General features: G+C 43.2%; 1 protein-coding gene across 1 annotated transcript in view; it reads left to right on the forward strand.

Annotated features, from left to right (window-relative positions):
- LOC144153501 (uncharacterized) overlaps positions 1–23923 on the forward strand; it is a 209572-nt gene that overhangs the window by 149865 nt on the left and 35784 nt on the right. The window contains exons 17-20 of the mRNA XM_077685137.1: positions 6130–6330; positions 8847–9056; positions 15647–15720; positions 21933–22068. Of these exons, the coding sequence (XP_077541263.1) occupies positions 6130–6330; positions 8847–9056; positions 15647–15720; positions 21933–22068 (621 nt within the window). The remainder of the gene's footprint in view (positions 1–6129; positions 6331–8846; positions 9057–15646; positions 15721–21932; positions 22069–23923) is intronic.

Consider the following 23923-nt stretch of genomic DNA (forward strand, 5'->3'; position numbering starts at 1 on the left):
TCGTTTCGGTGGACCCTTCTATCATACGGGCATGAAGGAAAGAAGTGGCCGCAGCAGATGTTCTCCCAGAACAAAAAAAAAAACGCAGAAATTCGCACGCGATGGTATGGTGGCGCCATGTAGGTTCAGTAACGTCAACAAACGCGCGAGTACCTCAATGCCAGCGCCGCTGTACAGGGTGGAGACACCCTTTGAACGATCCCGTGACGCTCAATTGGGTCAACGTGCTCAACGCGTTGTTCTTTTCGTTTCCCACGAGACCCAGCAACGCGAAACATATAATATGATTCAAACTTCGCCAGTTAACCCCGCTGCGGCGATAATTTCAGCGCGGTTTTGATACAGTGACTTGCTTCGGCAGCGAGCGAGTGAAACAAAATGGCGGCGCCAGCGCATACGTGTCTCCACCCTGTGCGGCGGATGCGTGAATCAAGGGACCCTAGGCTGCAGAGCGGTCGATTCCTGTGATGTCATTGCAGACCACGAAAACACACGATTTTCCGGGAAAATCAAAATTTTTACCTTAAAATGATTAATTTCTCAGGGAATAAAGTATCATTTGCATTCGGACAAGCGCGGGGGGCAATATAAAACACGAAATATTTCGAATAACACAAACTTGTATTTTGCATTCACGGCTCCTTTAAATAGGAGCTTGAACTTAACTACGGTCTCTATGAAGGCCAATGAACTGTTGCAGGCAGAGAATGTTTATTATTTTTAATAAAAACCCTAAAGGCCCCCTGGGGATGGTATTAAATAGCGTAAGGGGTTACAGTAAAAAAACAAAAACTACAGACCGGACAAAATGAACAATATATCTAAAAATGGCAAAAAATATTTACATTGTGCATTGCTGGAACAGAAACAACTAGGGAAAAAATCAGTAGAACAATAAGAACAGCTGTTGGTACAGTAAAAAGAACAAACTACGGAGAGTATTACCACGCGGAATATTAGAACAGGTCCTTTACCAGCGGAAGATTTAAGTGAAAGGTGGCAGTGAAATAATACATGTTATAAAATGACATTTTTGCTAAAACCATAAGTAAATTTCATGGCATTCGGTTCAGTAACAATGTTCGAATGTAGATTATTCTACTGTATTGTTGTACGAGGATCCAATGGTTGGGCAAAAGCAAGGGTACGGCATGTGATGCGTTTGATTTTGCATGATTGATCTCGACGTGGAAAAATGGCCGTGGTTTCACAGATGAATTCGTTATGAAGGGACACATGGTAGTAGTTTATCAAATAGCGTTAGACGAGATATGCTGTGACGATGCGATAAGGCTTCGAGTTCAACACAATTTTTTATTGTGGTTACGCTGGTACATGTGTGAGTAATCAGAAAAAAGGAAGCGGACAGCGTGGTTTTATAAGGCCTTAAATCATTTATTAGATAAGCCTGATGAGGCTCCCAATTGCTGATGCGTACTCTAGTTTAGACGTACTAGTGTAATATATGCCAACTTTCCTAAACGCGCGGAAGGATGTCTGAGGTTACATTTCAGGAAACCAAGAGAACGGTTAGCAGGTGCGAGTATACGGCTAATGTGATTATTACATGTCGAATTACTGGGCTAGATGCACGACAAGATATTTATACCTGGCAGTTGTCTCCACGAGGCTGAAATTTAAAATATAACTTGCTGCATTTTGGAAAGTTTGATAAGTAAAGGACACTACTTTCGTTTGAAAAAATTTAGAGGCATTAGCCAAGTTGAGCACCATATGTTTAGTGCATTTAGTTCAGATGTAAGATTGTTGTGGTCATGGTTAGATTAAATTGTAGGGTGTAACACGCTGTTATCCGCAAAAAGTCTGATGTTAGATTGAACGCAGTCTGGTAAATCATTAATATAAACTAGAAAAAGTAGGGCGCGAGTATCCCCCCTGAGAGACAACATAAGTTACGTTAAGTTGTGATCATTGAGATATGTAAATTGCATCCTGTTATAAAGAAAGTCATTTACCTACGTGAGAACACTAGTCAATGTTCAGTAGCATAATGTTGTGGATACTCCGATGGTGAGGGACTCGATCAAACGCTTTTTAAAAGTCTAGGAAAATTGCCTCTGCTTGACTGCTAGTGAATATAGATGAATGTAATTTGTGAATGAAGCCATCTATAGTCGGTCTCATATGAAAAGCCTTTACGGAAACCGTACTGACGCCAAAATGTAATGTTATTCGGTTCGAGGTAGTTAATCTTCCGGAAGTGTGTAATGTGCACCATTTATTTGCGTATGGTACTGGTTAAAAAATGGGGCGATAGGCGACGAGGGGAGGTGCGATCACCAGATTTTGAAAAACAGAACAAGGTTCGCCACTTTCCAATGATAGGTATAACACTGGTAGATAGTGACTGCTGGAATAGGACGGATAATATTGGGTAGGAGATATGTGCTGTATTTCCTAGAATAGTTTTATTTCAGCGGGTGTTGTCTGCGGAATAAAAAACTTTGAGATTTGTCAGGAGTGGATATATGCCAGCCTCGGTTAGTGTTATTTCTGCCATAAACGCACCAGTGCGACGGCGTATGATTGCCTGTGGGTAGAAAAGACGATGCCGGGGTTATGCTTGGGATTAATGACGCGCCAGAAACAGCGAAGGTTGTTTGTTAGCATCGACGATAAGTCGCTTTGGGAGAAGTGTAAGCACGCGGTTTTGAGACATTTTTGATATTCTCTGTCACATGCCTTATACCGATGCCAGGAATCAGATAATTTAATTTTGTCAGCTTGGCTGAATAACCTTTTCTCTTGTTGTATAGGCGGCGAAGTTTATGTGAGCAGCAAGGGGCAGCATTATCGGTTTGATAGAGATGACCGGGATGTATTCACCTATCAGGTTAGGGAGAGTGTCCCTAAGTAGTCACCAGTTTTGCTCGACGGTCCGTGACACGTTATCTGTTAGAAAGTCAATAGAAAAAAGTTGGAGTTCATGGTTAATACGATCGAAGTCAGCTTCCTTGTAACATTTAATGAGCTTGCTCAATCTTTTCCTTTTGATAAAAGGACGAACTATGTCACCGGTTAACACGTCGTGATCGGATAAACTTTAATGAGCGTGATATCAGGGCATGCATGGGCGTTGTTAGTCAGGCGAAGTCAAGAACATTCGAACAGTGTGTTGAATGTCGCGTTGTGCTTGCAACTAATTTGGTGAGGTTGAAATCAAGACAACATTATTGAAATGCATTAGACTAGGACTGTCTGCTAGAAGTTAATAGAATGGACCGTGCTATGCCAGGAAAATTATTCGCCGAAATTATTCTACTTGAATGCGGAAACCGACATGCAAGTTCGGCCATAATTCGATTGAATTCCGCCGTGAAGCCATGTGCACAGTCTAACAGCAATAAAAGACGCTAGCAATTATATTACTCGATTTGAACTTTAAAGAAATTACTACACGTTCTAGGAAAGGGCTCATGATAACAGGCACAATAAAGTACTGTCTGCTTACTGCAAGAAGGACACCGCCACCCTGGTGGTTTTGCCTATCGCAGCAAAAATAATTCAAGTCAGTTTCAGACACGCATACGCTATTGCTAGGAATAGAAGTATCTAAGGGTTTTGGCAAGATTCTTCAAAGAATAATTCAGAGAGTTCAACGCACCACACGGGAACCGAGACATGATCGTCTAGATGGGAATGAAGCATCCGACGAAGACGCGAAGTAACAATCCGTTCTCTTGACGACCACGACTACCCTGCTCCCCTACGGAAAAAGTATGGAGAACATCTCATCCTACACCTCGGAACACTCATTCCTCGTGCCACCAGGGTATCTCAGGGCCTAAGAAACGAAATTCGTGCACTGGGTGAAAAAGTAATGTATCGGCAAATTTAGACGGGGAAAATGCTTGTTCGAAAATATCAGACAATAATTTAAAACTGATAAAATGGAGGAAACATCCTGTCTCCTTCACGGAACCTAGCCATGTTAAAAGATACGCTCAGGGTAGAACGATTTACACATTACATATTCCACTTGAATCGAGATATGGGAAACAGAGTTGACCATCTAGTTAACTCAAGATCAGCGCGAGCGGAATGGGAGGTCAAGGGAAGGAGATGCTGAATCTGTACCCTGGACTGCGAGTTTCACCCTTGAGATTTTCTCCTTTTCTTTCCCCTCTTTGCAAAGCTCCACTTTGTCGTGCTCAATAAAGTGATTCACTAAATTTCCACCCTCTTGACAAAAATTCTGCACAAATTCACAGATTTATCTACCAAATTTCCGCTGCTATAACGAGTACATTTGAAACTTTCGCGGAATCTGCATTATGAGGAAGTGCAGGGTGTTACACGCTTCGCAATTCTCCGTAATTTTTTGTTATATTTGCTTATTGTTTAGTGTTTCAAAATTTTGTTCTACCAGTGATCCTATTTACGCTATTATAACGATTATAGAGGGAACTTTCGCAAAATCTGCATTACTGTGAGCAGCAGTAGGTCGTTCTAGGATTTGCCATTTTTCGCATTTTTAGAATATTTTTTTTTGTTTTTTGGTCCGTCTAATTATCTCAATTTAAGCTACTATAACGATTACATTTGAAACTTTCACAAAATCTCCATTATTATGAAAATGCAGGGTTTTACACGGTTCGCCATTTTCCGTAATTACTTTATATATTCTTGTTTTCCTATTTTTCAAAATTTCGTTCTACCAATCATGTTCATTTACGCTATTATAACGATTACATGTGGAGCTTTAGCGAAATGGGCATTATTGTGTAAATGTCACGCGTTATACATTTTGCCATTTTTCGTATTTTTGTGATATTTTTCTTAATTTTTGGTTTTTCAAAATTTAGTTCTACCAATTGTCTCTATTTAAGCTAATATAACAATTACATTTGAAAGTTTCACGAACTCTGCATTATTGTGAAAATGCAGGGCTTTAAACGGTTTGCCATTTTTCCTAATTATTTTACCTTTTTCTTGTTTTTTTAGGTTTTCGAGATTTCTTTAGACCACTTATCTCCCTTTACGCTGTTATAATTTTTACAGGTAGAACTTTCGCGAAATATGCCATATCGTGGGAATGCCATGCGGTATGCGTTTTGAAATTTTACATAATTTTTAATGGTTTTCTTAGTATTCATGTTTCCGAAATTTCGGCCAAACAATTGTCTCCATTTACCTTAATACGTCGATTACATTTGAAGCCTTTGCGAAATCGGCATTGTTGTGGAAATGCAGGGCTTTACGCGGCTCGCCATTTTTCGTAATTATTTTATATTTTTCTTGTTTTTCTAGTTTTTAAAATTTTTAATAAACCAAGTATCATAATTTACACTACTAGGACAATTACAAGAGGAATTGTTGCGAAATCTGCCTTTTTTCGGAAATGCCATGCGGTATACGTTTTGTAATTTTTCGTAATGTCACAATATTTTTGCTATTTTTTAGTTTTTTTTTTTCAAATTTTTATCCGACCAGTTATCTCGATTTGTGGTAGTATAACAATTACACTTGGAACTTTTGCGATATCTGCACTATCGTGCAAATTCAGGGCATTTGCACGATAGTGCAAATGGGTGTACTCGACAAAAAGCATGGGACGCATTAGAAAAGCTCCAATATGTTTAGCCCGGCACCGACAAAAATGTCAAACATTGCCAGTGTCGGGTTCCCGCCCTTAGAGAAATAAACCCCGCAGCTGCACCTTTTCGCGCCCGCTTCTTAAGTTGCGGATGCGCACATGGCCTCTGTCTTTCACGTGCACTGGTGCCTAGAAATCGTTGCGCGTCTAGTCGTTTTCTCTTCGCTAACCTTGTGTACTTACAAAGCATGAATCGTAAATGCAGCAACTACATTCTCACTCTGCGTCCAATTAGCGCTATCGCGACGCACATCTGAAGACCTTACCGTGGATATCATCCGCATGTTTTATTACGCTGGAACACCAAAAAAAATTTTAACCAGTTTTAGCGCTAGCACACATGCGATATCGCCGTGCATTGAATGCTCAAGTGAAATTGGAATATTTCCCTTAGCATGCTTAGATGACATTTGAACTGCTGTTATTCCTTCACATTGCTAGTGGAGTGCCATATTTTCGGGGGAACATTGTGGCAAAAACAAGGTTTCTTAATGGGCACTCTCTCGTTTCAGGGCCCATGAGCAGAAAAAGTGCAGACGGAACCAAGGATTTGGAAGGAGATCCGATAGATCTAGCTGTAGAACAAATCATACTTCACGAAAACTACAACTCCGCAAAGTTAGACTTCAGGAATGACATTGCGCTTTTGCGACTGAAAGAGAACATCACGTACGAGAAGCATGTGAGACCCATATGCCTGCCTCCCGCTAAAGGTGAGTACGTCCAACACCTCTACACATGTGGCTGATTTTTTGAGGAGACCGCGGGAGAACATTTACTTCATTTACCAAATGGTAACAGTTTGGTTGATCAAGAACGAACTGAAGCGTTTTGATTATTGGCACATTTGAGGCAGCAATAAAGTGTCATGCATGTAAGTCTCGAAAGCCATAAGTCAACCTGCGCGGTTAAAGCGAGATAAATTCTATATGTCGCCTGTTGCCACTCGAGAAATCGGAATGCACAGTAATGCAATGAAGAAATTTGCATCATCTACAAAAAGAATTTAAATAAAAGAATTCTTATTATATTCCTGCGCACCGCAGTTACAATCCCTAACGTTGAACCCTGTGGAAGAATCGCATGCTAGTTAGTGAGACGGACCCGGTATTTCTTTTTCACTTTCATTACTTCTTCTTTTGACACAAATTACTGCGACAGGCGGACTACGAAATTTACATGGCAACCTTCCCAGAGTGAAAGCTACCCTTCGCGTACTCACTTCGGATCACGTTCACCTGTAATGGGTCGCTCATCCGGATAACCCTCGCTCCGTTCCTGCAGGATGGCGGATAAACGCATTCGGCTCCTGCTCCAGAGAGCTTGGTTATATCCACGGTTATATCTTACACGAACTCAGACGTGTTTTAAGTGCGAATGCACTTCTTAAGCGAGCCTGAATCGTCCGCCGCCGTTGTCCGCATAGCAACAGCTGCGGGTGCGCGCGCTCCTCGTCTTCCCTATAGCAACGGGGGGAGATGGGCGCGCGCTGCCTGGCCGCGTCCCCATGGCTCATTCTTGTTGTTGTTCCTGCTGACATGGCACATACCCACGTGGGGGATTGGCCAGGAATCGGGCGTGAGAAGGGCTAATGCACCCGCTTAAAGGAGTACTGACACGAAATTTCAAAGCTGAGATCCGCTCTAGCAATCAAGTACAACGACAACACAAATAGGTGTCTGTGAATAAATGCATCTTTCTTTCTTTGTAGTTGTACTTGATTGCTAGAGCGGATCTCAGCTTTGAAATTTCGTGTCAGTACTCCTTTAAGCGGGTGCATTAGCCCTTCTCACGCCCGATTCCTGGCCAATCCCCCACGTGGGTATGTGCCATGTCAGCAGGAACAACAACAAGAATGAGCCATGGGGACGCGGCCAGGCAGCGCGCGCCCATCTCCCCCCGTTGCTAGGGAAGACGAGGAGCGCGCACACCCGCAGCTGTTGCTATGCGGACTACGGCGGCGGACGATTCAGGCTCACTCTTGTTGTTGTTCCTGCTGACATGGCACATACCCACGTGGGGGATTGGCCAGGAATCGGGCGTGAGAAGGGCTAATGCACCCGCTTAAAGGAGTACTGACACGAAATTTCATACTGAGATCCGCTCTAGCAATCAAGTACAACGACAACACAAATAGGTGTCTGTGAATAAATGCATCTTTCTTTCTTTGTAGTTGTGTGTGTGTGTGTGATCTCTCTTTCGCGAACATTACCGAACCGCGCAAATTCAACTCGTGCATTCGCACTTTCACATTCTTCCCCTCGGTGAAATGCGGGGAATTTTTTAAAGCTAAGCTTCACTGTTCTCACTGACGACGTCTGTAGCGCGAAAACGAGGGAACTGAAAGTGAAAATCCTTCACGTGGCAGAAATCAAACCGGGGCCCCTGGCGTTATTAAGCCGGCACCTATCCTATTGCCCAATTTCGACAGCGTCGAAGCCTTTGGATTTGGAAAAGGCTGCATGAACGTACAAAATCCTGAACCCCATGTGTAAACATGAGTATCCGTCACGAGAAAACTTTGGGTTCAACCATCGTTGTCGTTATACGTAGGGGTGCCTGTTTTCTAATTTATTTTTTTCCCTTCGCTTGGGCTGCTGTTTTTATATTGTTCTGTTCCCGAATGGTGAAGATGGTCACGTTTCGCCTCTGATAAGTAATGCAATCATTGTGCACCAAAAAGGAGAACCTTTAGGCAAATGGTGTTGCTATGCAAAGTACACCGGAAGCTCTTGACTAAAATGGCCCACGCGGATTCCCTCAACATTTCTTCTGACTGTCTCTCACTGTGCATCAAACAATGTCTATGAATAGGTTTTTCTAAAAGAGGTTTAATCCTAGACTGCTTAAAAAGCTCAATTGTAGGCCCTAGTAGAAGCTTGAGGGCGTTTGCATATTTTAACCTTTCATTTCTGTCTCTTTTCTGCAGATTTTGACTTCTCAGTTTACTCTCCGCTGATCAGGGACGTTTTCTATTCGTTACTCGCGTCGTAAAACCTGACGTCGGCTAATGGTAGGCTGGCGCAAGTGAGGCGGTGGTTTGTAACTGCCTTTTCGCGAGAAACATATTTGCACAAATGTGCAGCCAAACGCTCAGAAAACGTCCCAGGGCCGTTCAGTGTGTATTAGGGTAATGTGGAACCGTTTAAAATTCCACCATTTGTCACCACCTTCATTGAAGTGTACACAGCTTTTATAACAAAAATATCCCGTTTCGCTCTCTGCACAGCCAACATTTCAAACCAGTCCACATTCTACAAAGCGGGACAATCTGCGGTGGTTATTGGCTGGGGAGCTGAAAGAAGTGGTGGGGCGCAGAAATCGGCGGAACGCCTGAAACAACTACTGCAAGTAATCGGAAACGAAATAAACTGCAGAACGAGCCGTCATGGAAGGAAGTACCGGACGGAAGGGATGATGTGCGCCCACTCAGAAAAAGGTACGTGGCCGGACACTGCCGTAGGAGAATTTATGCTTGTTTTTTGCTTTTTGTGAGCAACAACAAAGCTGTGCAGGAACTAATTTCAGGGAAGAAGAAAATTTGTAGTTACATAGCTTAGATTTACCATGAAGTTGTTACAATTTTTTCGTTTGCCCCATTCCCTTTTGCTGCACTCTCGTTGCAAAATGTACGCGTAATGGAAATCTTGAAATATCTGGCACCTAAGCGCAACTCACACTACGATAATTTGATTAACGGCGCGGTCCCGGGCTTCTCTACAAAACGTGTTTGGGCTAGTTGATGCATCACAACATAAAGAAAAGCTATGTAAAAATAGGACATAAAAAAGAGGAATGACGACACCGATGCGCCACGCTTCTCATGTTTGCCACAGTAGTAGCAAGCTCACCTTTGAAATATAGCATTACATTCAGCCATTTTCTACAGCACAAAAAGTGCTCGCTTAATATTATGTGCACGACCACGAACTTGTTAACAGCTCTTTGTCGGGTGTGTTTCTTCATGCGTATGATTTGCGTTGCATCCTGAATTATTTACTCTAAAAGGTGTAGGGATAAGTTGGCCGTCTGGGAAGCCGCTGTTTGGATACGTAGCATGGAGCCTGAAAAGCACGTCCTTTCCGTGCCGTTTGAGATCAACGAAGATGCATTGTTAGATTGTTACGCCTACGGGGAACAGAAAAAAGAATAAAAGGTGTTACCATGAGCATACGCAGAGAACTATTTGTAGCGCCAGCAAAGTTCAAAGAAACACGCACAGCAATATGAGTGTGCCGTCACTTACTAACCCATCCACCAACCCGCAACGTGAATGGCAGTCGGCGATACTGCGATTCCAATTCCGCATGTCCCTCCTTTCCTTCAGCTCATCAAACCTACTCTTGCGCTTAAAGGTTACCTATATGTAGTCCTGAAAACGTTTTCAGTACTTTCAGAAATTTCGCCTAGACTGATACCAAATAAATCCATTCGAATTCGAACTCTCGGGTTTTCATGCGCCGACCCTACACACTTGGGCTATGAGCGCGCCATAGTGAAGGCTGAGGATTAATTTAAAGGAATAAAAGTTGCACCTAGGATTACTGCACTCCCTCATGCGAAAGTTGTGCGCGTCGCCAACTGTAGTCTTATCGGTTAATGGAGCACATCTGCTGCGTCTCATGAATGAATCGCGTGTCAGCGAATGCAAGGTGGCGTGCGCAAAACTCTGCCGTTATCTCGCAAGGCATCGCCGCCGCCGAGCATCATGTTGTTGCTAATCGGATTTGAACGTGCCGCGTAAATATCCTGTGGTTCGGTTGAGGAGCTACAAACTGGGGAGGAGCGTCTGGCGAAACTTCGAGGGGGACGCAGTGAGACACAGTGAGCCGTGGCGCCCCTCTAGGAGATGGTCCCTTAGTAGTGCGTGCCACCCTTATTCGCAAGTAGCTGCTCCTTCGTTTTCTTTTCGCCTGCGATGCCTCGTTCGCTGGATGCGTTACGCGGACATCGCCTTAGCCACTGCCAGAGCCGCAACCGCCGCCAAACCCTTATACCAGGCGCAAAGTGCTGCGCATTAAAATATCCCTTAAAAATATCTCCACATATCTGAAAGTTTCTTAGTCCACCGTAAATATGCTCAACTAGTTTTCACTGGTAAGGTTATCATGTACAGGCACCAAAAGTATACAATCAAGATTTTGTATGATATAAACAGTAGTAGTTTTCTCGTACTGCCAACTTCAGAGAATATAACCGCGAATTGGGTGCACAAAGTACTTTTAAGCTGTGTACGGTGACTCAGTTTTGCTGTGTGATTACGTTTTCGTCACCATTTTCATGGGAAAGCGTCAGATGATGTGGTAGGTCGAAAATGTGGTGTCCTGCGCCATGGCGAAATTGCGAAACTGGCAAATTATGGTGAAAGTGAGACGAGAGTAGAGTGACAGAGCTGAAGAGAAAAACAAGCAAAATGCCATCTGTGTGGGAAATCAACCCAAGGCGCCTCCCGGAATGTAATACGAACACGCATCCTCACTCTCACGGCAGCAAGAGCGCTCTACCTGACTGGTGGACCCAATGAATGTGTTCTGGCTTGCGACTTGGAATCATTTGTTAGCCGCTTAGGAGTCCTACTGAGCGAGCAGAGACAGAGAGAAAGAGCTGATGTGTGTGCAAGTGTGTGGGGGGGGGGGGAAGGTGTGGTACTAATGGCTGTGGGATGTTAGTTCAGCCACTGCGCCTGGAAAGGCTTAATGTAAATGAGAAGCTCCGGCATGGCTACGCACAAAATGCACTGCCACACACATATACAGAGCACGTCCCTGAAGGTTCCCGCGAACTTCGTTCATTGCTCCAGACCTTCGCTGTGCACGACCAGTATAAGAGCATTAGTATCCCATGCAACCTTGCTTAGCAACTTAATGCCCTTTAAATTAAATTCCCACGTCATAAGTTCTACATAGAGTATGCACTATTTCTCTTTAAATGGCTTCGTTGCCATCTTCGTGGGCAGCGCTTTATGTTAATCCAGTTTCGAACACGGCTACGAAGCTGCCTAAGGGCAATTGGAGCTCACCCAGAAAGGCAGTGGGTGTTTGCTTGGCACGATGGTGACATAGGTTGATGACCTACACGATGTCTTCGCATATGTCGCGTGTAGAGCGAGGTGAAGACTCCTGAAGGGATTTAAAATGGCAATTTCTTTGAAAGGCGCGTACAACTGCACTCGTAAAAAGACTTTCTCGCGCTTGGTAAGCTCAGCGCAATAATTGTGCAATTAGGGTCAAATAAGTGCCGAGGAGGACACTGCTGTTTTCCGTCAGCCAAGATAGACCCCTACGCTCTGCTAACAATTTGGAATGCACAGGTGCCCGCAACCTATCTTGTGAATGTAATTGGCAGCTCTTCGAAAAAACAGGCGATGGGTGGTTGACGTCACTTTGTCAGCTGAAATATTGCCGGTGACCCCACACTGCGCAAGACGTCATCGCAGTTCGTTCTGGACTTTAAACCACTGCAATTATAAGCTTTATTCTTGCAGGTGGAGAAAATATATTTACGACACTCTGTACCCATTCTAAAATATTCGATTGCTTACCAGCAGTTAGTAAATGCAGCCCATTTTTTCGACTGCTGCTTAAAATACATTAAAAAGGAGAGGCATTCAGGATAGCTAAGTAGCCATCAAGAAATTATTGTTGCTAAGTGGGGTGTAGGTTGTAATGCGCTAAGAAGCGAGCCAGATCCGCATTGGTGACGACTTTGTCGCTAAGGAATTGGTATATACATGAATATGGATGTTAATAATGAGCTTTTAGGCAAATAACTTGGAATCGAAGCTGGAATGTGTGTCGTACGCTTTGAGAAAGGCACAGAAGTTGCAAGCTTCAATGCTGTGGACACTCAGAAGCGGCTATAAAAATGCCGTAGCCCTGTAATGTGAAAGAAGCTCCTGCTGCACCTTGGAGACATCGACAACCGCTAGAGAACTCCTACGTTGCCTCGTCACGACACAAAATCGTGTGCGATTGAATGTTGTCCCGAGGGAGCTGAATCCGTGTACTGTCTGTCATGGCTCTCACCGTAGAGATAGTTTAGGAACACAAAACAAGTTAGTAGTAATATTGCCTGCGTCTATAGCTTAAAAAAGTGCTAAAGTAACATACAGCAGTGTTGTTGGGAAGACTGCTGAAAATTCACACAAAATTATTCGAGCCTGCTAATTAAAGAAGCAGCAAGCAGACAAATAGCTATGTGCGTTTCTGCAAAATGAGTTCTCGCTTTGGTGATACAGAAGCGGTTATGTGCAGTACTCGACATCAGGCCTAACGTTAATCTCGTTAACTGGTACGCATGCTTGACGTACAATGAGTTTGGTGTTGTTTGGCACGTCCTAAGCCTCAACGTTGTACTAAGCTTTCATTTAGGCCTGCATAAACACCTAAAGAACCGATTGTACGAAGGGTTCTCAGTCATTGTAATGTAGACACCAAAACAAAGGATTGCGATGAGTATAAACGTAAACCCGATTTCACGACGCACCTCGCCAAGTGTAGAACTGCCACAGCGGACTGCCTCAGTGGCACGGTAGTCGCCAAAAACCAAAGACGCGCTTAGCGCGTTCTTGGTTTATTTTGTTACACTTAGGTATAAATATATTGTAACAGTTAAATAGATCTAGGTTTCTAAAACTATAGGCAAATTTGATACATTCGGATAATAAGTTATAAGAAACTGCTCGCGTGATTCCTTTGGTGCATCTGGTCAAAACTATAAGGAAAATAACTCTGTAGCCTTAACTAGACGTCCACATCATCATGGGGCTAATTTTTAAAGCAGACCACAGAAAATTATATAACTTAAGCTACACGTTCCCACCTCGCTACAAACTCTCGCGAGCTTCCGAACATTGCAACTAAATAAATCATTTATTAAAGTTAACTCTATACCAGTTCTCATTAAAACAGGTGGCACAATTTTCTGTTTGTCATGCGAAAACTACATAATGTAGATGCATTATTGTACAGAACACGCGAGATGTCAACAACATAACAAATCAGTATAAGTACTGGCGTTGAAAACGCCAGTACTTATTGGAACCTGGTGTTCCATGGAACCTGGCGTTCCATGCAGAGAAGTCGCGCATGAAAAACGGTGGGGGCACAACATTTCCCAGTAGGCACTTACAGGTTTTAATCAGTTGCCTTAAGAATACACCATAACTGCAACTTTTTGCCCTGGTGCCATTGACATGAGAGTCAGTTGCGATGGTAACGGCGGGTATGTCCTTTAGCTATGGCGCCAAACAGTGGTTCGGTGCCATGGAGAGTCAAAAAAAAAATAGAAAGCAAACGTTTAAGAAAGTTCCTGCGTCCTGTAGTTTTGTTGGATTCCAATAGGCGATATGTGTCTCGTTAAACTGCCAAAACCAAACTATTCGTCTTGGCGAATACGTACCACGTTGAGCAGTCACCATCCCCTGTTTCGTTAACTCGTAGCCGCGCCCTTTGAGTTGATTGCAAATGTACGCAATCGCAGTTTCGAAGCCACTTTTCTTTCACCCAGCGATCATTTAAATTTACGCAGTTAATGAGAAGCACGTGGGTTTAGAACATGATCAACATTCTTTTTATACGCTCATATATCATGCTGTGAGATAAGCAGGCAAAATGTCATCAAGTTCAAATAGTTTGAATTCAAGTTTTAAGAACACCTTTGAGCACCTTTTCCGCGATGAGTAGTTCTTCACCAGAAAACACCGATTCTGATCATTGGTTCACGACCAACTTTTGTTTTTCGACCAGCTTTTGTGGTCACGCCAACTGCAGTAGGTCACTTAATCCATATGCTGTGGGCTTATGGGTTGAAATTGTTGCGTTCCGAAGACCTGAAAAGGGCTAAAATAAAGTAGACTAAGCATTAATAGGAGGGCTCCCCATCTGCAACGTTTTGCACACTAATCTCAGCACTCCGTAAATCTATATTTTTGTGCTATATTTACTACTGGAGTTAACATAATGAATAAAAAGAAAAGTGCATTTGGTAGATAGCCCTTTTCAAGTCATGTTCAAGGGGCAATCGTGAGTGTGGATCTGCCCTTTTTTATGACGGTGCCATGTACTGCGTAGGTTCTCTTTCATTATGCTTGTCTGCCCATGAAACGCGTTTCATCCTTGTGCTGAGAGAGTTGCAATATATTGGTAATAGCAGCGGTATTATATGTATAGCAACATCATCGCAATCGCTTGAGTCAATATTTTTATTTTTATCGGAAAATGATTTTAGCGTAGTCATTGTTTTGCGTGTTGGAAACAAAAAGCATGACTTTGATTTATTGTGGGATTTAATGCGCCGATTCTCCACAAGTAATGAGACGAGCCATAGTGGAGGCTCCGGATTAATTTTGCCCACATGGGGATCTTTAACGTGTGCCGAGATATCGAGCATACAGGGTGTTTTTGCCTTTCGCCTCCAGCCTCCAATAGCAAAACTGCCTCCACGGCCGGGAATCGAACCGGCGTCCCTGGCCTCAGCAGCACGACGCCTTAGCCACTGCGCCACCATTGCGGGTGCAGCAAAAAGCTTACAATCAAACTCCAGAAAATTTACAAACTTTACAACCTTTACAAACTTTAAAGTTCTACAAACCTTACGAAACATTTTACTATCAAACCACGACTTATGCCTGTGTGCAATACGATTGTCAAACCTGTGTGAAATGAAAGTGTATGTTAGGAGCCGCCATATTGCTTCAATACTGCAATTTCTCGGAAATAGCTGATGTCCAACATTTTGCGCGGGTGTTTCTTCACGCAGCAGCGAACTCGGCCGCATGAAGCGCGGGAAACAAATTTTTCACACCACGCGGGCATCGTCATACACTCTCCAACATAATTAGAAGTCCTTGGTGAAAAACATACATACGGACCACTTTTTTGTACTTTTTACCGTAATGTGTAGCACTGCTATGTATCTATCAGAAAACAACATATATGCGATTTTTCATCTAAGCCAGTAAACGTTGCTCTTTATTACTTCTTTCTTTCGAAGAGAGAAAAATAATTGCTTTGCCCAAAACCTTCCCAGGTGACTCTTGCCACGGGTACGGCGGTGGCCCACTAATGCAAGGAGTAGAAGGCGAGGAGACAGTATGGACGCAGGTATGGTATTATTGTCGTTATGTTTGTGGCAGGTTCGTCCATGGCCACAACCAAAACTCACCCACCTTTTCCTCCACCTGTTGCCCCGTGGTCGGGCACCGACTGATTCGACGGCGGAAGCTATGCACCGTACGACGAATGTTCACTTACAAAAATCCTCGAAGAGGTGTTCATTGCGGAATGTAAATTTATGTTCTCAAACCTTACATTTTTGCGGAATATTCATGGTTTGATTAGCATTTATGCTTACAGTGGCGGTTATGGTGACCCGTATTTGTGGTACGGCTGCTGCGAACGCAACCGGGGTAGGCTGTGAAGTACAAGTGCTGCGCTTAATTGCATAAGTACATAAAACCACATCTCATCAAAGGGCATTCCTGTATTTTCGGCATATCATTAAACTCTTCCCGATAAGGCATTGTAAAAAGCTCCAAGCACGAAAATACAATAACCTACACATACCCACGCCTTTCGCCTGCACAGCCCGATTGGGCCACACTGGAGCTGTGCACAATTCACATTATCAATACTGACACTCTCGTAAATACACGTTCTTTGGAGAAATTGTCACGATATTACAAATCAGAAATTGCATAAAATACAGTACGTGAACATCGTTTCAGGTGGAAGCGACGATGGGGATCTGGCAGCAGTGCTTTGCGGCTGCTTTAGGAAAAGCAGCGGTAATTGTGCGTGGTTTATAAAAAAAATAAACTCACACCATTTTTTACAAACTGTTACACCAACGGCAGGTCAAGGGTCACGTTAAGATGAACTTGCCAAGTTAAACTGGGATATTGAACTGGTTTAGGTGACTGGAAATCCGAAACTAGTTTTGCGAATTTTGCGGAATGTTTTTCAGATTGCCGTGGTTAGAAAACAAACAGTTAATTCTGTGAGTAGAGATTTCAAAAGGTGCAGGGATACTTTTATGCTTCGTTTTTTTTACGTGCGTGGTCCTGAAACAACATAGCCTGAAACGAAATAGCCTGTCGAAAAATTTAGAGACCCGCCTTTATTGTGCGCAGATAATTAGATGCGATTTACGTAGACTGTTTCTAAAGAGTATTTATTCAGCTCACGGACACCGGTAATTTATGGAATACTCTGTGATTGCAGGCTGATAAGATGAGAATTATCTGCTAACTTTCTATCAGTTTGCACCTCTTGGAAGTTGAGAATGTTTCCCGTGCGATGTTCTCATAGTAATATGAGTTTTTTTTCGTTTAAATGTTTTCGAAGTAATTGTAGATAATTTCACATTCAGCATCTCCCAAATTTTTAATTCGATGCAGTGAGAGTGAAAGAGATGCTAACGTAATGGTCACGTGATGCTAACTCACACTGTCATGGCATGCTGAAATCTTTCGTGTCAGGCAGAAAATCTAAGGAATAATTTAAAGAATCGAACGTGTAAATGAGCAGATCTGGGGTATTTATTTCAGAGGCGCGCATCGTTTTCAGTCAGCCGAATATCCGCCCAATTAATAAATCATTGACCCGGTATACCCATAATTAAACCTCATCGTGCCAACGGTCCCTAATACGTATATTGAGAAGTCCTCGCACCACCATGCAGCCATAATTTAATTGGCTTTGGCACCCTTAAGTGTTCAATTGGGCACCTAAAAGGATTCCTTGGAAGCTAAAATAAATCATGTCGTCAATACAGTTATTGCTCTGTGAACAGCGGAGCATCAAAATAGTTCCCTTTATTTTAGGCAGTAAGCAAACATATTTCCGCACTTCCCCCCAACTGACTGTAATACTGACGACCAGTATCCACCCTGTCCATATCAACCCCGAACTCCTCTCCTATTTTGCTGAAGAACACGATAAGGCGAAATTGAGGTGAAATGATGAAACTATTGCAAAAAGGACGGCCCATGCCTACGTGGAGTGCAGGCTAGAGGGTTGCTACGAGTGAAGCGCAATGCCGGTAGTCCGCTATTGTTCTGATGAGCTGATACTGGTAATCTGAGTATGGTCAGAGTCATTGTCAGAAAACGTTTTGTATTCTTCCAAGAAAAGTGTTGCAAAAATGCATCTATAGAAGAAGGTATCCCATGATTAACAAACGAACTCCCTGCCCTCGGCCCCGGTAGCTGTAGAGCTCATGTCCACGGGCGTGGTAAGAACAGCGATACAGCAAAGGGTGCTATGGATCTCTTGGCCCGAAAAGGCCGCCTTTTAAATTGACCCTGGAAACGTCCAACGCACACACCTTGTCTAGTGAGGGAAGCTTAGCTGTACTACTAGAGGAGCTCTCGTACATTAAGGTAAAAAATTTGGTTAATCGAAGTTAGAAGGACAGGAGAGGGCTTCATGGAGTCCACTAGCGGGCGTATATTGTGCTACAGTGGACCCCAAGAGAAGATACAACACGGGGGAAGATTTTTTATCCACAGAGAAATAGCAGAAAACGAGAATGAAATTTTGAGCACAAAGGAGAGGGTCGCGCTGTTATGAACAATACAAGCAAGCGGTAGAGGTTAAAGATAGGACAGGCCTATGCACCAAAATCATGAAACCGCAGATAGCTTCTACTAGGACGTGCTATCGGCTATGAAGAAGGCAACAACGCAGTTCACAATTGTGATGGGAGACTTTACGCAAAGGTCAGTAAGAAGCAAATGAAGGGGGGAATGGTCAGTAGGACACTTCGGAATAAACAATCAAAACAGTGGATGAGGTACAATGGTGGGATTTGAGGAGAGAAATCACTTGAGGTTGCTGAACAGTTTCTTCTAAAACGAAAGAATAGGAAATGGACAAGGAAAAGTCGCGATGGTACAACCAAAAACGAAATTTACTTCATTAAGTAAGTATGATTCGGAGCAGCGATCATAGCATGGTTAAATGCAAGCCATGGCTGAATCTCAGAAGATAATGAAGGAAAATCGTGGAAACTAAAAACCCTGCATGGAACCAGTCAGCGCCAAATCGCGGAGTTAAAAATACTTTATAATTATAATTATATAATTATATTCAATATTTATATATTTATATTTTTTATATATATTTAAATATTTAAATTTATATAATTATATAATTATATTATATAATTTATATTTCGCTCTTCTAGGTAAGCAGAACGAGGACAGTGTAGACAGCCTAAACGACTACTTAAAATTCGTGAATCGGTGGTAGCTGTGAAAGAGGCAACAAGTAAGGAACAAACTGCCAAACTAAGAAAATGTAGGAACTAATTGTCAAACGTAAGAAGATGAAAGTGTCCTGCACGGCGGATCAGATTGAAGTTTCCGAGCTGTCAAAACTGATTAAGAGAAGTACAAAAAGCACCGTTCATGCATAACACATGGCAGTGATTGAGGAAACGCTGCAAATAGGGGGAAGCTTGAAAGCCACTACGAGAAAGCTAGCCATCGGCAAATACAGGGTGTAGGCACTCAGAGCGAAACATTACGCACAACGTGGACGAAATAATAAACCTGGCAGGACGATTCTTCACCAGGCTTTATACCAGCGACGTTAGGCTGGGGGAAACTACTCATTCCAACTTCAACTGGCGATGTCCCACTAGTAATTATACAGGATGTTAAAAGGCTGTAAAATGCATAAAAATAAGAAACGCTGCTGGTGACGATTGCATAACCGTAGATCTTTTCAAGAAGGGAGGAGATATGGTACTGGAAAAACTTGCTGTACTACTACGGAATGCTTCAAGAATCAAAAAGTTCTCATAGCCTGGAAAATACCAACATTAGTCTGATTTATATGAAGGCAACTCCAAAGGATCAGTTGTATACAAGCTGTTTGCTTCAGTTGCAGTTAGCCGCATAGGCGACAGCCTCAACTGCAATCAACACAGCGAGCAGGCTAGACTTTAGAAAGGGTACTCAACAACGGATCACATACATGCGGTCAACAAAGCGATAGAAAAATCCGAAGAGTACACTAAGCCCCTTTATATGGGATTTATTGATTAAGAGAAAGCGTGTATTCTGTACTCAACGCAGCCATTTTAGAAGCACTAAATGATCCCAAAGGGAGTAAGACAGCGAGATATCATCTCTTTAAAACTGTTCACATCATGTCTGGAAGGCGTATTCAGAAAGCATGACTTACCAGTCATGCTTTCTAACTAAGGATAAACGGAGAGCACCTGAGCCATTTGAGGTTTGCGGACAAAATAGTATTACTGATTGAGACTGCAGAACACCTGCAAACAATGCCTGCGGACCTACAGTGAGAAAGCCCGCCTTGGGGCTAAAAATAAATATGAATAAATGTAAAGTAGTCAGGACTGACGATTTAAGTTGATGCTTGGACGAGTTCTGTTCCATAATCTTGAATTCACGGCACAAACAAGAAACGACGACGATAGGGAGTGCTCTCCCAATCTTCCTCGTTTCTTGTTTGCGCTGTGAATTCAAGATTAAGGAATGACGAAAAACGTCCTCCTCGCCTTAGCATACGAAACGCTAGAAGATTTAAAAGAATACAACTACCTCGAAGAAATCGTTAGTGCTGACCTCAACCACAGGAGAGGAGAGTGCTGACCTCAACCACAGGAGTGCTGACCTCAACCACAGAATAGGTATGTGTTGGGGAGCACTCGGCAAGCTCTCCCAAATAAGAAAAGTAAGCTACCTCTGCCACTCAATACAAAAACCTACAACTGCATACTGCCTGTGATGGCATACGGAGCCTAATTTTTGCACCTTACTAAACTAGAAAGCGAACTCGGGTTGGCTCAACGGTCCATGGAACAAGTAATGTTAGTTATAACTAGGGTTCTGCGTTTTCGTATAAATCCGATAAAATCCGAAAAAAACTCGCCGTTAAAAAAATTTTCCAATTCTGATTAATCCGAAAAAAAAACCGAATTCAGGGACCTCCACCTGTGAAAACTAGACTACCCTTTATCTTTCCCTGGCATCCTCGAAACACTTTTCGGGTTTATTTTTGTGTTTCTACTTTTGTTAGTTTGACTTACGTTCCAAAGCTTCACAAAGAGAGTCGCTTTGGCCCCTTATCATGAAAAACAAGATCTCTCCCAACAACAATATTCGAACCAAGGTCAAACACTTCTCACCTTCCCTGTCACTACACTTCGGGCCTGTTTCACAGATATGTTCTTTCCATAGAATTTCATTCAGCCTTCTCTGACCTCATTTCGCAAGCGCAAAGGAACCACCTACAATGCTGGTCTTATCAAAATGGGGCAAGAGAGTTCCTGGGGTATCAGGTCTACGTTGTGAGGGAAATTCTGAAGCCGCTACAGTTTTAGCAGATGCATGCCTGAGACTGGCGTACTCTTTCACGTTGCGTACTGGATTTGCTGGGTCTTCCCATATCTAGTGCGAATGTTGAGAAAGCATTCTCAATGTTTCACAGTCGGAAGTACCGTACTGAGACGACACACTAACATTGGAAAATATGCCTGCATATAATAGAATTTGATTTCTTTGATTTCTTTGTTTGATTTCTTTTATTGTTGTTCATGGCATTTCCTAAAGACCAATACTCTACGACCCTAATATTCCGAAGAACTCCGAATTCCGTGTACTCTGAAAGGACGCCCCGAAAAACTACGATTTTGCAAAAATAAATATACTCCGAAAACGCAGAACCCTAGTTATAACACTGAGGGGCAAGAAGCGTGCTACATGGACCACTGAACAAACTGGAATTGACGACATAGCATTTCAATTAAAGAAAATAAGCGGACTTGGGATTATGATGTAGTGAGCCGAAGCGAAAACCGGCGGACAATTATGGTAACAGAGGTGATACCAAGAGGTTGTTCTAGAAGAAAGGGAAGGCCATTAACTTGATGCGGGGATGAAATACACAAATTTGGGGCACACTGCGGTATTGAGCAGCGCAGGGCAGGAGCGGTTGGTGGTCACTTGGAGTGACGTTCGTCTGCAGTGGACCTGGGCAGGCTGGTGAGGCGGATGAGAATGGAGTGCTATAGTCAGATACCAGAGACGTTTTAACAGGTCGTGATGGATAGCCTTTGAGAGGGAAGATTTACACGGCGTTTATTGTCGCAGTCCTGATTGAGTGGGCCACGGCAAAGCTGTTGTTTCTGAACCAAACGTAGGCACAGAAAGACATTTGCTTTCAGGCAGGCACACAACACCTCCTGCAACAAACGTTTAACTGAATGGTTGAGAAATAACTGTTGGTAATACAGTGAGCTCTTTCAATCCCATTGCTTTATATTTTCCATGACCTCACAGGTGGGCATTGTGAGCTGGGGCGGAGCATGCCGGAAGAAAACGTTCAGCTTCTACACCGACGTCTCCTATTACGTACCCTGGATCCGAAGGCACATGGATGCTGACGCTGCTGCTGAAGCTGGGGCGCCTGACAACAGTTGAGACAACGCAGTTGACGATGGTGCTGTTGTCCAACCCTAGAAAACAGGGAAACTGTTGACTAAGCAAACAGCGCATTCTTTGATTAATGCGCTTGTTGCCAATTGCAAAAGAAAGCTCAGCGGAGTACTTCGCTGTTTGGTTTGTTGTGCACGGGAATAAAGTCATTCCAAGAATTGCCTATACCTGCAGCAGCCTGTGACAGAATATAAAACGGCTGCTACGTATTGTTAACTAGAACATCATCGCATTTTTTCTTTCTTGATAGCATGCCATAAAACAAGGCAAACAAGAAAGGAACAAATGGAGCTGATGGTGCCGGATCGCCGACGAAGCACCATTCTGAAAAGGGCGGTGGTCAGCGGTGTCATTACCGAAAGGAATTAAATCGCCGATAATGTTTAAATAGTTTACAGTTTCATTTACCTTTAGCATTCCAAGCAGCTTAGGTGACTATTTCTTGAATCGCGCTCGAGCAGTAGGCGTGAACCAAATTCCCACAAATATCTTATCTGTATTGACTGCTATTTCACGCAGCGCAAAAAGTCTCACCCCAATTTAATCTAACGCTGTGCGAAAGAAGTTTCGGTTGATTTTAATTCTTTTGTACCTATATTAACATACCATACTCTTCTGCCACCTTCAATTGGCCGTAGGTTTTTCTTCGCGTGTACCAGTCATCGAAGCGTTACAATGGAGCTTGTGCGGAGCGACCGGGACATTGAGCTTGATACAGTCTACAAACTAAGTGAAACCACAGTCTTCCAGACACAAAAGTGTCGAGGCATAGTTTCAACAGAGGGAACGAATGGAGAGTACGCGCAGGCGATGCGCCGATTCAACGCTGGGCCGGTCCATTCTGTCAGAGTATCGGCGAGCCGTGCAGTTGCGCAGTCAAGCCAAGACATCTCGTTGTGACGTCATATGAAACGTCATGGAAAATAGGCAAGGAGGATGCAGAGAAGGAGGCAGCCTTTCCGGATTGATTTTTCTGCTGAATAAAGTCGCGTAAACGCAGAGAGAGTGGTCGAAACGTGGTCTTGAGACTCCAGACTACAATTTGCCCTGGCAACTGCCCCAATTAAAAAAAAATCACTTTAGGGTTTCTTTAACCATGCGTATATGCCATACCAGCATGATCATTCAGAAAGAATGACAAGGATGCTGACACTCCAAGACGTGGCACACTTTCAATGAATTTCAACACAACGGCACGGTGCCTTTTTATTTGGTGCCAGTCGTATCGTATCCGCTGAAGAAAGCTTGTAGACTTTTGAGCCCTCGTGTACTGCATTCACTGAAGTATTTTTCCTCCAAAGTTCTCTTTTTTTACCCCTCCAATAGGTTTTTTGTCACGAACGGCTTTTGCGCCTATTCCTCGTATCTGTTCGGTGACTCGGTTTGTCATCCTTCTGCCAATCCTTTGTACTCCATGGTTGGCGTCACTCTACTTTCTTTGGCCTGCTATACTGGTTTGTGCCAGTATCGATTTCACTTCTTCTCACTATGGCATTCATCCTGTAATCCCATACAAATTATGTAAGCTTTTCAACTCTCTCGCTGTCAACCTAAATATCTGCCTCGTAAGTCCACACCGTAGAAGAACTGGTCATGCAATATTGTGATTAGTGGAAAAAGTGGCCTATCGCTCATTACTGTGTACTGCTTGCCTTGTACACACGTTCATACTGTTTTTGCGCGTGCTTTCCTTCGCTTGGTTAAGGAAACCTTCTCCAAGCGAATGACATTGTCAGGTAGTCAAGAAAGATGCAGCTTTCGCGTACTGAATCAAGTTTATTGAAGCAAGAGTTTTGTGTGCAATATACTACAGGCCGGAACAAACCTGGAGGAAG

The sequence above is a fragment of the Haemaphysalis longicornis genome, unplaced genomic scaffold (genome assembly GCF_048455015.1).
Source record: "Haemaphysalis longicornis isolate Haplotype H1 unplaced genomic scaffold, Haemaphysalis longicornis Haplotype H1 scaffold_9, whole genome shotgun sequence".
Taxonomy (NCBI): Eukaryota; Metazoa; Arthropoda; class Arachnida; order Ixodida; family Ixodidae; genus Haemaphysalis; species Haemaphysalis longicornis.